The 15,185-nt window shown below is 43.0% G+C and overlaps 1 protein-coding gene and 1 long non-coding RNA gene across 3 annotated transcripts in view; both read right to left on the bottom strand.

Moving 5' to 3' along the window:
* Positions 1-2,315: 2,315 nt before the first annotated feature.
* LOC119891184 lies at positions 2,316-2,862 on the bottom strand. The gene is made up of 2 exons (XR_005442408.1): positions 2,693-2,862; positions 2,316-2,596 (listed from the first exon to the last, which is right to left on the bottom strand). It is a non-coding gene; the product is annotated as an uncharacterized LOC119891184 (long non-coding RNA).
* Positions 2,863-7,802: 4,940 nt separating this feature from the next.
* The window catches only part of ptch1 (patched 1), a 52,281-nt gene continuing 44,898 nt past the window's right edge, over positions 7,803-15,185 (bottom strand). For both annotated transcript variants that reach the window (XM_038703977.1, XM_038703975.1), the window contains exons 21-24: positions 11,744-11,843; positions 11,236-11,592; positions 10,577-11,126; positions 7,803-10,476 (exon numbers count right to left, since the gene is read on the bottom strand). In XM_038703977.1, coding sequence (XP_038559905.1) covers positions 10,578-11,126; positions 11,236-11,592; positions 11,744-11,843 — 1,006 coding nt within the window. In that variant the 3' untranslated portion in view covers positions 7,803-10,476; position 10,577. The remainder of the gene's footprint in view (positions 10,477-10,576; positions 11,127-11,235; positions 11,593-11,743; positions 11,844-15,185) is intronic.

The following is a 15,185-nucleotide window of genomic DNA, read 5'->3' as shown; positions in this document are numbered from 1 at the left end:
ACATACACCACATAACTCGCAGCACTCCTGCTTATTTGAACTGTTTCAGATGTCTCTTGTGTACGTCTGTGCGTGTGTCAGCGTTTTTTGGGAATAACTGTCACGAAATCAAGAAATATTCATTTTAAGAGAGTTCTTTACTGTAATAATTTCACAGTTTTCTAAAATAAAAATAAAAATAACAACTTCTAATTAAGTGACTTGATAGTGACTGGAGTGTTATTAATGGCTTATGGCTACCAAAGCATTTTTTCAATTTGCCTCTCATTCACCGCTTCACACATACACTCACACAATGATGGTAGCGGGCTAGCATGCAAGGTGCTGACCTGACCATCAGGAGTAATTTGAGATTCATTGTCTTGCTCAAGGACACTTTGGAATTGAACTTGTTATCAGTGTATGAATCGCTCTACCTGCCACTTCCCTTAAAAAAGAGCAGGAGCACAGGAATGCAATGGGAACTTTATTTTCCATCCATCCATTCATCGTCAACCGCTTATCCTGCGTACAGGGTCGCAGGGGGCTGGAGCCAATCCCAGCTGACATCGGGCGAAAGGCAGGGTACACCCTGGACAGGTCGCCAGTCCATCGCAGGGCCAGAATTTTCTTTTCTTTTATCGTAATCTAATTTACCAGACTTTACTTTTTGTTCTCATGTTATTTTTATATTCTGTGATTGTTTATTTTTCTCTCTGTGTGCCCATTTGTTTAGTCTTTTTGTCTGAGTGAGTCCAGCAAGACTTAGGTTCCCATTAAACAAGCTGATATAGAAATGAGGTATTGAATCTTGAATCCTCATTAACATCTGAAAAAAAAAAAGAAATTTATAGATCTCCAGACAGACATTAGAGGTCAGGGTTAGTGCGTATCAGTGACATCTATTTTATCATCTCTGCGCATTCACATCAGGCATGAATGTGTGCGCTCACATCTGTATCTTTTGTGTGCATGTGTCTGTGCGTTGATTCAGACTGAGCCTCCCTCTGGGGTCCTCAGAGCTCTCCTCCAGCCCTGTTTCTCATTAGGCATCTGTCATGGTGCCAGAATCAATAAGCACAGATGGAAGAAAAAATCTCTCTCCTCTTTGTGAATGGGTAGATCATTAGCAAATTCCAAAGTGTTTACCATCATCACCAAGGAAAGACCCAATTCAACTTTACTGTACTTTCAGTAATTTGTACCACTATTGTTTCCTTTATGAGCTACAGATTAAAACCCTCCTCTATAGTACAAAGTGTTAGAGACATGTGAAATCATATGCTCTAGTTTTGTTTGGCTTTGCAGAATCGTGTATTCGCTCAACACTCCCAGACACAGATGAAAATATTTAGTTGTGGGTTTCTTTCTGTCTCTCTTTCCCCCTCTTCTGCCCCCCTTTTGCGTCTTCAGATGACGCATCTGTTTCCATACATTGTTGCATGTTTTCTGGCAAAGACAAACAGCATAGTTTAAACAAAGAGGTGGGTGGTGTGTGCTCATCTGGTGTGTGTGTGTGTGTGTGTGTGTGTGTGTGTGTGTGCATGCATGCCACCAGGCCTACATTAAACAAAAGGAAGAAAGGATGACAGCTTCCAACCTCAGTTTGTCATCTTCAGTGTAAACGGCCGTACATCATGCTAACATCTTACATGTGCTTGGCCCAATCACGGCAGTCACACACAGTCGTGTCAACACAGCAGTAATGAAAACAAAAGAATGGAAAGAGGCAAAAATGAAGGGAGACAGGTAGGGACAAAGGCAAACGTAACGTAAAGAAAAAGAAAGATTGAAGCAGAATATAAGTGAAGGAGGGGCACACAAAGAAGCCGAGGGAAGGATAAATGCTTCCAGTATTAGCGGAAAAGGAGATTATGACATGGCTTGGCATTGCTCCGTAGCACTCATCTGTAACGCAAAGAAAGAGTGGGTGGGTTTTCCACCTCCACAGAATAAATGATGCGAGGGGAAACGGGAGTAAACAATATCAGTCATTATAATTACTCTCATACGGCTACTCCCATCCACCATCAACCATCCTCCAACCCCACTTCATTCTCCATTTTCCATCTCCCTCTGTCTACTCCGAATCTGTTTTTTTGGCCCTTCTCGATGACTTGATTACACCTTTTACTTTCTTCTCTCTCACTCACTTTCTCTTTCTGTCCATCCTTGGCAAAGTAAATGTCCTCTTTTCTGACTATATCTAAATTAACCTACTTGTTGTAGGCCTTAGATCTGAAGCTCGAGTCGGGTGGTCTGAAACCGAAACGCACAGGAGAACTAGGAGGTTTTGAAAGATGGAGAAAATTACTATAAATGACCTCACATCAGCATTTCATTTAGAGCTTTATCTCAATGCAGCCACAAGTAACAGTAGTAACAGCCAACAGTAATAATAATGGCAGATTTCTTACTGTGAGAGAGATACAATCTTTGGCTGTGTTCGGCGACCTCTCTTGCAGTAGAAGCCTTTAAACACTACTGAATGCATAGTGAATCATGTCAGCCGTTTCTAAGAATTGGATGTGGTTCCCTCTGTGTCTTGGACCTCTACGCTGCTCTGTCTCCTTCGCTGTTCTTCTCTCTCTCTTACTCTTGCAGGATTCCTGGAGAGCTGTAGTAGCGTGTAAGAAAATGTGTTAAACAAAAGCTTTTGTAGAGAACAGTCACTCACATCATGAAAGAATGCTTGGCTATGAAAACTACGTACAGCATACTACTAATGTCATGGAAAGCCAAGCGCAGACACAGGAAAACAAGGGATTTGGACCCAAACGCAGAACTCCAGGTAGAGCAGGTTCTCTTTAACAGAAACCATGAAAACTAACTGACTAAAATTGAGTTTACAGCCAGACTAGCAGCTCTATGAGGCTGAGTTTCGTGCTAAGGTCAGCATGCTAACATTCTGCAGATATAACGTTTGCCATGTTCACCATCTCAGTTTAGCGCGTTAGCATGCTAACATTTGGTACCAAACAAAAGTCATTAGCTTTGCAGGTCATAAATCAAACCCAAGGACAAACTCAAATGTAGATTAAAATAGATCACCAAAGTCATGACAATTCATCCTGTACACACTTTCTTTCTTTCAAAGGCTCTCTGTCTCTAAACGCCTCTTCTCCAATGATCCTCTTTCACAATCCACCCACTTAACGCTCTGATCTTCTCTGATCATTAGACATCTGAATTCAGAAAGCTGAATTCCAACATTAATTACTCTCAGACAAGAGAGAGAAAGACATATGCTGAAGTCCTTCTTGCAACACTAGCAAAACCCAGCACAGATATACAGTCTACTAAAAAATTTTATCCTGACAACCACGCATCACTACTCTGTCCAGTATGTCAAATGCCGAGCATTTTCCTCACGTGTCATTCTCATAAAGGCTATTTTCTTGTTATTCACAACTGCAGCCTGCAGAACTGCACTTTAACACTGAGCTTATGTAAGTCTGGCCACTAGGGACTTGGACTTCACATTCTTCTGGATCATTCTTGTAAGAAGAACGCACTCCCTCTGTGGGAGATAAAACAGCCAGCCAAGTCAAACTGGTTCCTGGGTGGGATTGAACACCAGCACCAACACCCGCCCAAAACCACCCACCTTGAGACTGCTGACAGAATAGAAAAAAGTAGAATAGAAGAGAAATATGCTTTTTTATAATGTTAGTGCCTCTGTAGACACATGACATCAAGACTTCGAACAGTTTCCAGCTAAGCTATCTTAACATTTGGTGTACAAATATGCCATAAATCATGGCTAGGAAGTGTATTTAATTTTTTTTCAATGATAACCATAAAAGTGAGTGATAAAATAGTTTAGGTTAAAATACAAAAAACGCCCTATATATTTTTCAAAGCATAACTACACTTACAGTCAAGCCCGAAATTATTCATACCGCTGGCAAATTCTGACTTAAAGTTACTGTTATTCAACCAGCAAGTTGTTTCTTGATTAGAAACACAGGCGTCTCCCAGAAGATAATAAGAGGCAAGATTGTGGAAAAAATTATTATTTACATTTGAACAAAAAGTGGCATGTCCAAAATTATTGATACCCTTTGCAAACTGTCACAGTCTCTGGGAAAATCCAAAGATCTATACCATTCCAAATAGTCCAAACTGTTCTAAAGCATCCTAATTACCCTGAGTCATTGGGAACAGCTGTCTTAATCAACTCAACAGGTGAATATCAGAAGCTCTCTGCTGTTGGTTTGTGGACAGTCATGGCTAAGACAAAGGAGCTCACTGAGGACCTGCGGCTGCGCATTGTGGCTGGCCACAAGTCAGGAAAGGGCTATAAGACCATATTTAAATGTTTTGAAGTTCCAGTGGCTACAGTGCAAAGTATTATTAAAAAATACAAGACGTTCCTCACTATGAAAAATCTCAGAGGATGTGGTCGGAAGCCAAAAGTGACACCTGTGCTGGCCAGGAGGATAGTGAGAGAGGTAAAAAAGAATCCAAGGATCACCACCAAGGCCATCCTGATGAATCTGGGCTCTGCTGGTGGCAGCATCTCAAGGCAGACAGTCCAGCGGACACTGCACACCGCTGGGTTCAACGGACGCAGACCAAGGAGGACATCACTTCTCCAGATAAGGCACACAAAAGCCCGCTAGGCCTTTGCAAATGCTCATCTGGACAAAGAAGAAGACTTCTGGTCTTCTGTTTTATGGTCAACCCTAAGAAAACCATCCCCATTGTCAAACATGGTGGTGGGAACCTAATGTTTTGGGGTTGTTTTTCAGCCAGTGGACCAGGGAACCTAATCGCAGTAAACGGCACCATGAAAAAGGAGCAATACATCAAAATTCTCAACAACATCAGGCAGTCTGCAGAGAAACTTGGCCTTGGGGACCAGCGGACATTTCAGCACGACAACGACCCAAAACACACAGAAAACGTGTTGAAGAAATGGTTAGCAGACAAAAACATTAATGTTTTGCAGTGGCCCAGCTAGAGTCCTGACCTAAATCCCATTGAGCATCTGTGGAGGGAGCTAAAGATCAGGATGATGGCAAGGAGACCCTCCAACCTGAAAGAGTTGGAGCTCATCGCTGAAGATGAATGGGCAAAAATACCAGTGGAGACATGCAGAAAGCTGGTCAGCAATTATAGCAAGTGTTTGATTGCTGTAATTGCCAATAAAGGCTTTTCGATTGATTATTGAGACGGGTATGAATAATTTTGGAGATGCCACTTTTTGTTCAATAATTTTTTCCACAATGATGCCTCTTGTACATCGTCTTATTATCTTCTGGGAGACGCCTGTGTCATTTCTAATCAAAAAACAACTTGCTGGTTGAATAACAGTAACTTTAAGTCAGAATTTGCCAGGGGTATGAATAATGTCGGGCTTGACTGTAAGTCTAATGATGCAATTACTACTACAGTGATGATTTGTTGTCATCGTATGTTTAGCCCTCAAATGTAAAGTCATTACAGGCTAATATTATTTACAATATGAGATCTACAGTTATTCATCCTGCATTCATTTGCTGTCACTGAAGTCTGACATTTGGAAACCTCCAGCGACTTTGACATAAATCTGGCAAACAGTGCTTGTTTTTATGCATAATGTCGGACACAGACACGGAGAAGCAAACACAAGTCGAAAGTTGAATGGTTTTCAAGGTGTCTGTGAGGCCTTAAAGATAAACCCCCCATACGCCTGGATCTGGAGTCGTATCAGCACACCATGTGATGCTTCCTGCAGATTTATTCTTAAACTCCGTTTTTATAAAGAATGTGTAAATCTAGCCCTGGGTCAGACAGGAGTGTGTGTGTGTGTGTGTGTGTGTGTGTGTGTTTGCGTGTGTCCCATGCAGTCATGTCAACAGAGCAATCATTCATGTAGAGGAGAGTATACACTCGGAAGGTTTAGCTCAGCCGGCAGGTGATGATGGACAAGCCTTTCAGGGAACAAGGGAGTAATGGAAAGAGGGAGAGGGAGGGACAGATGGACAGAAAAGAAGGACTGGAACTGATGAATCAGTCATTCCTTTTTGTATAATTCCCATGTAGGTTTGAGATAAGAAAGCAAGAAAAATACAAAAAGAAATGAATGAATGAAGAAGGAAAAAAACGTTGCTGTGTAGTATGTATCCGCTCCATTGTCACACAGTCTGGGCAGAAAGCCACGGCGGAACACTCCATTAGTCCAGGAGTGAAGGAACTTCTTAATTGCCTCCTCTCTCGTCCTTTTTTGTTCTCCCTCCATCTTTCTCTCCCTCTTTCTACCCCCTTTCTGTTGGAGGACAGGTACAGGAAACACTCATTCATTAACAACCTGGAGCTTGTTATGTTCAATGAAGCTCTCTTCACAATATGTGCAGTTCCAGAGTGTGTGTGCATTTATGTGTTTGTGGGGAAGGCTAGAGGTGAGGGGGGCTAAAGGGTAAGGCAGGGCCAGAGGAGGGGTGTGTGTGTTGGTCTGTTGACCTGGGGTCCTCCAGCAAAAGAGGGGAGTGCTGGTGAAAGAGACCTTAACAACATAACAACTCAATGAACCATGTCACCCACAAACAACCATAGGTGATCACAGATATTTCACCTTTCAGCAAAAATTGTTCATCCTAAATTTTATTTTATTTTTTCCCAGCCACTATACGATTGGTCTTTACCTTCTGTGATCGAGCAACAGACTGAAAATGTCAAGTCCAGTTAGAAAAGTTCAAAACAACACCCTGCCACCCAGATTTCCAAACACACCCTGTCATTTATCATGTCAGTCTTCCTCTTTACACTGGCTGGACAGCACACAGCAGAGCAGTGTGCCTTTATTGGCTTTAAAAGATAATGACATGCCTACTGTTTGCCTCTAACCGCTGATCCAGGGTCAGTGAGTTCCTCATCCTCCTAGAGGTTCAGGTTGAGAATGTGGCTTGAGAAAATTGATCCTCTATTTGTAGTTAGGAACAACAGGATTGACACAGCTGGATATTTGCAAACCATAGTCTTCATCTACATTGCAGAAATACCATTTGTTGCAATCCATAATTGTTAAACTGATTTTTGATCAAAGTGCTCAAGTTGGACGTTTCCCGCAGGGTGGTGAGTTTAAAACTTTCTCTCACATGACAATGAGGGATGAGAATAAGTAGCTACCACCCATGCAGTAGACAAGGCACTCTCCCTCTCTCACCATCAGTGCAGCAAGCTCAAGGCCACATGCCCTTTTTCATTACTCCAAACAGGCCAGCTGTATTGAAACTACAACCAATTTCCTTGCAGTCTATAAAGCTGTCAATCAAAATCATAAGGAACAGGGAGTGGAGGTGGGGGGTGCAGGGGCGGTGCTGGGTGGGCTGTTGGGGAGGGCTGCAGGGCTCCAGACCAGATGTCAGAGTTTTACACTACAGGACACAATGGAGGGCGGGTGGGAAGAGAACTGGGAGAAGAGAGAGATAGGGAGGTCATGCTTACCTGTAGCTATGTTTCATAGGGAATACTAGAAATATTCTGACTTGCGTGGAGGTTGTGTTTGTACTGTAGTGCCTTGCTGTCACTAAATCAGCACAAAGCCCATTTCCTTCATTAAAGAGAGTTAGAGAGGGTGTGTATGAAGTAGTATCTGGAATTTTAAAGTGCAATGTGTCGTTTATACACAACGTTATCACACAAATTAAAAATGGTGGTACTGGTAGAGTGATTTTTTTTTTTTACTTTAAAAACAGAGCCAGGCTCAGTATTTCCGATTTCTTTGTGCTAAGCTAAGCTTAAAGACTTTTCATCTAACTCTCTACAAGAAAGCAAATAATAACTATTCCTTTAAGCACAAAACACAATCAACTCACAGACAGAAGCAATTTTTTTTAAATTTTCAATTTATTAAAATTATGAACAAAGAGACAAATAAGTTATAATATTTTTATTTGTTAGAATTCTATCAGTGTTTGAACATTAATATTTAGAGAGCTAGTACAATTTTCTACTTTCATGGCTAGCCTTTGACAAACCCATAGAAACAGCTGTCTCTCTCCAAGGATCGGAACATAATACTGAAGGGGAGGTGTTGATGTTGTCTCACAAGACAGTTAGCAGTGAAAGTGTGCACCTTAAGGTTTTTTTCTGTTATGGTATATCATTACATATAAACTCTTTAAAAATATACTTCTGTCAAATACCTTGACAACTACTATGTACACTACAAAAATAAATTTTCATATAAATAAATTATATGGCATACATTTATCTTTGTAACTGAAAACAGCATACATCCACGCCAGCCGAGACCAAAATGGCAGTCTGGAAGAACCACTGATTTTTTTTTCCTTTTAAAATCCTCTAAGAGCTATTATGAGACCTGTAGTGTAAAATGTTATATACTCTTTTTTTCCTATTTAACATTAGTAAGCACTTTATACAGATCAAACTCCATTAATGTAAAAACATTAAACTGTAATAGTGTTTTTTTTCAATAGACATAAAAATCCCTGCATTTGTTATCCACTGGCATCACAACACAATAATGAAAGAAAATAACAACATATTTTATATTACAAAAATATAAATATCGCAATTGAACGTTGAAAACAAAAAAAAAAAAAACATTTAAAAATGAATAAAATAGTTGCCAACTATGATTCTCTCCACTACTGCCAATGTGACATTGGGAGAAAACAAAATGAAAAACAAAAACAAACAGAACAACCTATTTCATGCAAGCAGCTGACATAGCACGGCAGACAGAAGGAAGAAAGACTTCTGAGTGTGTTCAACAGGAAGTAAGAGTGTAAAAGTGGAGGCAAACTGAGGTGTGGAGGTGAGTAACGGGGTCAAAGGGGCCAGGGACACTGAGAGGGAGTTGGGGTTGTTACAGGTATGCATGCGGACATCGACACACAAGCAGATATAAACTGTCCATTGCTGGTAGAATGAGGTGGTGGCACTGTAAACTCTGACCCCTGAGGCTCTGGGCTGTGCCATTTGGCAGTTGAGAGAAATTTGTTAGTGTCATGGCATTATGTTGTGGATTTTTATTAGCTGAGGTTAGTGGTGACGGATGAGGCCGAATTCAGGCCAGTTGTCTTTACTGTTGCTAAAGGGGGGGGGGGGCTGAGACAGAGAAAGATTACGGACTACCACACACATAAATGTTTATACACACGTATACATTGAAACAGACAGAGCACATTGTCAGGCCATATAGGGCTTAGCCCTTAGCAGGCTGCGTGGGCTAGCTTATTGGTTGGACAGAAATAAAGAGCTATTTGAGGCGGAATATTCCTGTGAATTAAGTTTAAATGCATTCAAGTGCCATGTTGAATCAGGTTGTACAGTATACAGTTGTATAAAGCTTTAGCTTATCCGCTAGGCACAGCCACTTAGGGGGCAGTTGGTGCCCCGTGTTGACCCTGTACCAAAATCAGTAATGAGAATGTCCCTGTAATGGCAGAGTTTCTGAGGTGGGTTTACTGCTCATATGTCAGTATACAAGACAGAACCTGTTTTGAGCCTGCTAGGGTTAAACAATACATAACCTCTTACAGTAAAATACGACCAGAGAGCAGCCTAACAGACAGTGATACAAAGATGGGAGAAGAAACAGGTTCCAAAGCAGAGGCAAAAAATAAAACAACAAAATAAAACAACAATTTTTAAAATTTCTTCATATCTGCTCGTCTTAAATAGCACGCATAGCGTGTCGAGTTAAACAGTAATTGTTTCATAACTACCACAGGTTTGTGATAAAATTAATAGTTTAACATGCGTACATTTATTTAATAATAGAACACACACACACACACACACACACACACACACACACACACATATAATATATACACACCATAGCCCTTTTTGATGATTCTAACAATTTCCCTCATGTTTTAAATGAGTGTAAATATTTGTCTGTTCTGAGGATGCATCTGATGTATAACCCAGAAAATAATGGGGCTGTTTCACATCATACAGCCCTACACTAAACTACTATACACACACACACACACACACACACATATACATAGACAGATCACTTCTTTTGTTTAAAGAGACATTTGCATAGAGTTATAAATGTATATTATTTAAAAACAATAGTTTGAGCAGCAACAGTGAATGCTGACAGGTATTTTTGTCTAGATGAAGCTTCCTAATGGCACAGATCCACAGATGAGTGAACAGTAATCAGAGATCTATCTCTCGCTCTCATACACACTCACACACACACACACACACACACACACACACACACAAAAATATAAAATGGCAGCCCCAGTCTGTTAACATGAGGAGTTGTACAGGTCCTAAAATTATAGCTACTTTGTGTTCATATTTACATATTTATACATCTTTTAAATATAGATAGAAATATCTAAGACAATAGTTGACTGGTTTACAGTAAGAATGAGCACCTTGACGGCAACACTGGCAAGTTTCTCGCTGCTAAGGGCCAGGGGCAGGCTAAGCTGGGTTGTGCTCTGCCAGGCCGGGTCAGCTGCTTAGTAATACAGAGGAGTCCATCTTTGGCCGTTTTATTTCCGTCCTCCACAACTGGAAACAAAAAGGAGATTTTAATGTCAGTACTGATACAGACTTTTCCAAAAGGAAAGTTCTACTACTTATGGATCTTCTGAAGTAGTTGAAAGCTCACCTCAGCTTGCCCGTCTGCCACTGCTGCTGTCAGCTGCCTCAGCCTCCAAATCTTGGAGCTCCATGGCTTCCACCTTGACTCCTCTGGTCCCTATCTGGGTGTCCAGTGGCACGTGTGGGTCCTGGAAGGCAGGCTCTGGCTCCTCCGGCCCTGACTGGCTGTAACTATCTGTTGCAGTATATCCTGGGTAAGAGGAAGCAGGGGGGCTCGGGTTGGACAAGGGGGCTGGATGGACAGCGACAGTGACGGATGCTGACGCTGTTACCGTAGTGATGGGTTGGCAATATGCTGAGGGGTTGGGGTGGTGATGCGGGAGGTGGTGATTAGGCTGTGAGTTGTGAGAAGAGCGGCCTCTGTGGCCTGCTGAGTGTTCTCTATGGCCGTGTGAGCCATAATGGCCCCCAGCCTCAGTAGCAGTTTCAAAAGCGTCCATGCGCGGGCGGGCTGGGGGCGGGGCTTGCCAGTGCAGCTGGCTCTTGGGGTCCCTGCTGCTGTTACGCTGAGTAGCCCCAGGCTGGGGCCCAGAATCACAACCCTGAGAGGGGACAGACTGTCGAGCAAGACAAAAAGATATTAAGTTTTATAATGTGAGAAACAAGAAAATCAGCAGGCTGCAATTAGAAAATCATCCATACAACATAATTGGGATAGTCTCTTACCGAAGACATGGTGTAGGACAGAGGGTCAGGCTGTCTGGCTGAACGCCTATGCCCTGACCCTGCTCTCCTTTCCTCCCCTGTCCTGGCTGCTCTGCCCCTGCTGGTCTGGACGTGGTACTGCTGCTCCTCTGCTCGAGTTTGTCTTCTGTGCGATGGCAGGTTGTAATTCTGCAGCTCCTGGCTGATACCGGATACTGTGGTGTTAGAGCTGTACTCCGAGTCAGACGAGTCTGAAGCTGCACCGGAGGTGGTGGTGGCTGCGGTGGTGTGGTGAGGACGGACTGAGTAGTGGACCACGTGAGGAGGGGCCTCAGGGGACGGGGTGGGTAACCGGCTACGACCATCGACTGGAGACACCTGAGAGGTGAACAGAGAGAATGTGAGAAAGCAGCAGTGAGTGACTCATCCTTGTATCACTCGCTAAAAAAAAACATTCTTGAATGAAAAAAAATGTTTTGTAGTCAACGTAGATTCCACATTCTTACAGTTGTATCTTTTGGGATCTTACCTCTGGATAGGGCCCAAAGTATGACAGTAATACTGGAAGAAGCACCAATCCATTCAGTACTCCAAGAACGGTTAGGATGGCCAACACTGCAAAGAAATACCTGCAACACACAGAAACAAAAAAACAGTTGAAAACAGGGAATAATCTTTAATCTCAGGAAAAATTTAACTAAACGCAACATGTAAGGATAAAACACTAGGCGTGCAAAACCTCGGTTTTTCCTCTCACTTCCTCTGTGATTCAACAAACATTTACTAAAAATGCCAGATATCGCGAACAAGACCAGCTCAAAACGGGGAAGGTTCATGGCTGGAACAAAAAAAAAAAGACAGAGTTGCTCAGACAAACGCAGACATGGCAGCAGAGAAACAGAGCAGGCAAAGAAAATACCTGTGCAAACCACAGAGGTTTAGACGTGGGGAGACATGTGCAAGATCAACCATCACACATGCCCGAAATAATACTCCCACAAAAACACCCGGCCACTCCCCAAATACACACACATATACAAACCCCCCACAGACAGGCAGGCATGCACTGTGGTTTTGAGGAGCAAAACAGAAATGTACCTTGTGTGTTTCTTAGCCCTGCCAAAGAGGGTTAGTCTTAAAGAAGCCACAGAGAGAAAAGAAAGGGGAAGCATAATTAGCCAGAGCTGGTTAATTCAAAGGCACGGGAGGAAAGAAGAAAAAGAAAGGGGGTGGGGTTGGTGGGAGGGGGGAGGGGGGTGTTATTGGGGGCGAGGGTACTCTCTCTTGGATGTGTGGTGTATAAGCAAACATGGAGAAAACAAAGCAGTGAGGAATGTGAAGGGAGGGGGGAAGGAGTAAGGGAGGTAAAAAGGGGAGAGGAGAGGAGAGGAGAGGCGAGTGGGGGGGAACGTTGGGGGGGCACAAGAGGACAGGGGCCTCTCTCTCCTCTCTGACTCTAGAAAAGAGAGAGGGAGAAGCAAACAAATAAGTGAAGGGTATAGAATTTAAACAATTTGGTCTAGGAAGAAGAGAAGGGGACCCTCAGAGCGCCACCCCTCCCTGGTCTCTCTCTCTCTCTTTCTCTCTCTCTTCTCTGCCTCGCTTCTCTCTCCCTTCTTTCCAGCTAAGCCCCTGTGAAATTCCCGGCCATTCCACAATCCCCTCCGTCTAATTAAATCTCCAATGTATCAGGTAAGACCCCCCAATCTCCACTCTAATTCCCTCTCTCTTGCCAATCCAGCTCCCTTCATTAGGGAAGGCTTTCCTCCTCACTTGGTTCTCAAGTGAAAGGTCTTAGGGACACACTGATGAACCACGGACCCTTGACTATGCAGTTTATGTGTGTGGGGGTGTGAGGGTGTGTGTGTTTATATCAGTATGTGTGTGTGTGCAGCAGGAAGGCAGGCATTGTACAGAGGAACCACAAGTGTGGAGAGCTGGTTCTTGTCCACCCCATGGGTGGCCTCACCTTCACAATACTGGTTCATCTGTGTCTGACTGTTAAACAGGATGGAAACTTACTAAATATGCAAAATGCCCTTTTGACAATTTGGAAGGGCTGGTTTGGACACACACTTATACTGCTCAGTGCTAGTAGACCATGAGAGATATATTCCAAAACACAATAAATTCTGTTTACAGAAAACAATGACCCCAAATGCATCATTATATGAAATTGATAAGTGTTTTTAATGAGCCTACTCATACTGTAGGCTGTCTGCCATTTTCACAAGCAGTTTCATACCACAGGCCTCACCTAAATCACTCTCTTTTTCTCACTTCAGTTTACTCTCTGGGGGTAACAGATGCTGAGAAGAGTCAAAAAAATCAGAGCACAGTCATATCTAGCCTGCAGACAGATCTGGTGCAACCCGCAAGGATGAAAGTAATTTTAAAATGATTGTTGTTGCAGGTACACTGGTGTGACCTGAGGACAGGACTGCATGCTCTGAATGTGTAGTGTTAAGCTGGCGGTACACTGGATACAGACTCAAATAGCAGGGAGGTCCATATTAAACAATGTTTGAGAACATGCCAAATTAAATTTTAAACTTGGAGCCCTTGGTAGTCAGTGTTGGGCAAGTTACTTTTAAAATGTAATACATTATGGCTTACTAGTTACTGTCATTTGTGAGCAATTAGTTATATTATAATATTACTGTACAGGGTACACGGTACAGCAGCATAACTTCAATGATTATTTAAATCTCCCGACACTGACAGGATTGGTCAGGATGCACTGACAGCAGCCTCCCTAATCATGTAACTGCATTACAGCAAAAAGCAATACATTTCTGTAATTGCGTTACTTTTGTAACGCGTTACTCCCAACCCTGTTGGTAGTAAATGGGCATTGCAAGCATCATCATATTTACACTATGCAGAATTGAAACCCTGCTGTCCACCCACCCATCTTTCATCTGCTTTTATTATATTATCAGAAATGTTTTTTTAAGTGGAACTGAAATAACTGTGTCATCACTACGGTTAGCATTTCCACACAAACCAGGAGGGGTAAATGCCACGTCACCTTTGGACATATATGCACACAAATGCACGCGTGCAGCCCACATACCAGGCTCAGTGCCCCACCGGGCTGTTTAGAGTGAAAACATTCACAGGGCTGATGGGGAAAGTCAGGGAAACATTTCTTTCGGCGCAAGCAGAAAAATACAAGCTGGGCCTGTTGTTATTGCACCGTCTTGGGCCGCTGCTTTGTTTGCTCAGACAACAGCAGAACCTTTAAATGGAGGCCCGGGTCTGAGCCAGAAACCAGAGTACACCACTGGAGGTGAGGAGAGAAGGTCTATATGCCTCTCTGTGATTGTGTGTATGTGCGTTTGTTTACATGCATCTCTCTGAGTGTGTATCTGTGTGCACTCACTACAAGGCATGCCATCATTGACCCCCATGATTACAAGGTCAGGAAGCAGGGTGGTGTGTCTGTGTGTTCACGAGGGGGACTGTGTGATTGTGTGGGTGCGCATGCATTAGCACAGGCCTGTGAACATTGGTTTGTGTCCTTGTAGATCACATGGACTTCAGTGCGCCCTTTTCTTAAAGGAGCAGGTCAACCAAATTATACAGCTACCTCAGCTACTTTAAATTATTCACTGAGCTCACTGGAAACTTCTCATAATACTCAAGAATGTACAGAATCATAAGCTGTCCTCCCTTGTATGGTGGCTGGTTGCTAACTTTCTGTCTGACACTTACAAGAGCGCACACACACAAAAAGAGCCACCGACGCAGAGCCCCCACTGTGTGTCGGTTTTAATTTCCACTTCTCCTGTCTTTCCACAACTACCTTCTTGCCCCCCACCCCGTTACTCCTTCCCATGCTTATAAATGTCTAGTGAGGGCAGTAAACTAGCTGAAGGAGACTGCAAAAGCCAGAGGACTTTCCTGCTCTCCCTCTCTCTCCCCCTCACTCTCTTTCACTTTGTTTCCCTCTGCTTCTCCATCGACTC

Source organism: Micropterus salmoides, unplaced genomic scaffold (genome assembly GCF_014851395.1).
Source record: "Micropterus salmoides isolate LMB-PRFRI ecotype aquatic unplaced genomic scaffold, ASM1485139v1 Ms_hic_scaffold_7, whole genome shotgun sequence".
Classification (NCBI taxonomy): domain Eukaryota; kingdom Metazoa; phylum Chordata; class Actinopteri; order Centrarchiformes; family Centrarchidae; genus Micropterus; species Micropterus salmoides.
Note: the sequence above shows the minus strand (reverse complement) of the source record. Positions and strands in the feature narration are given on the sequence as shown.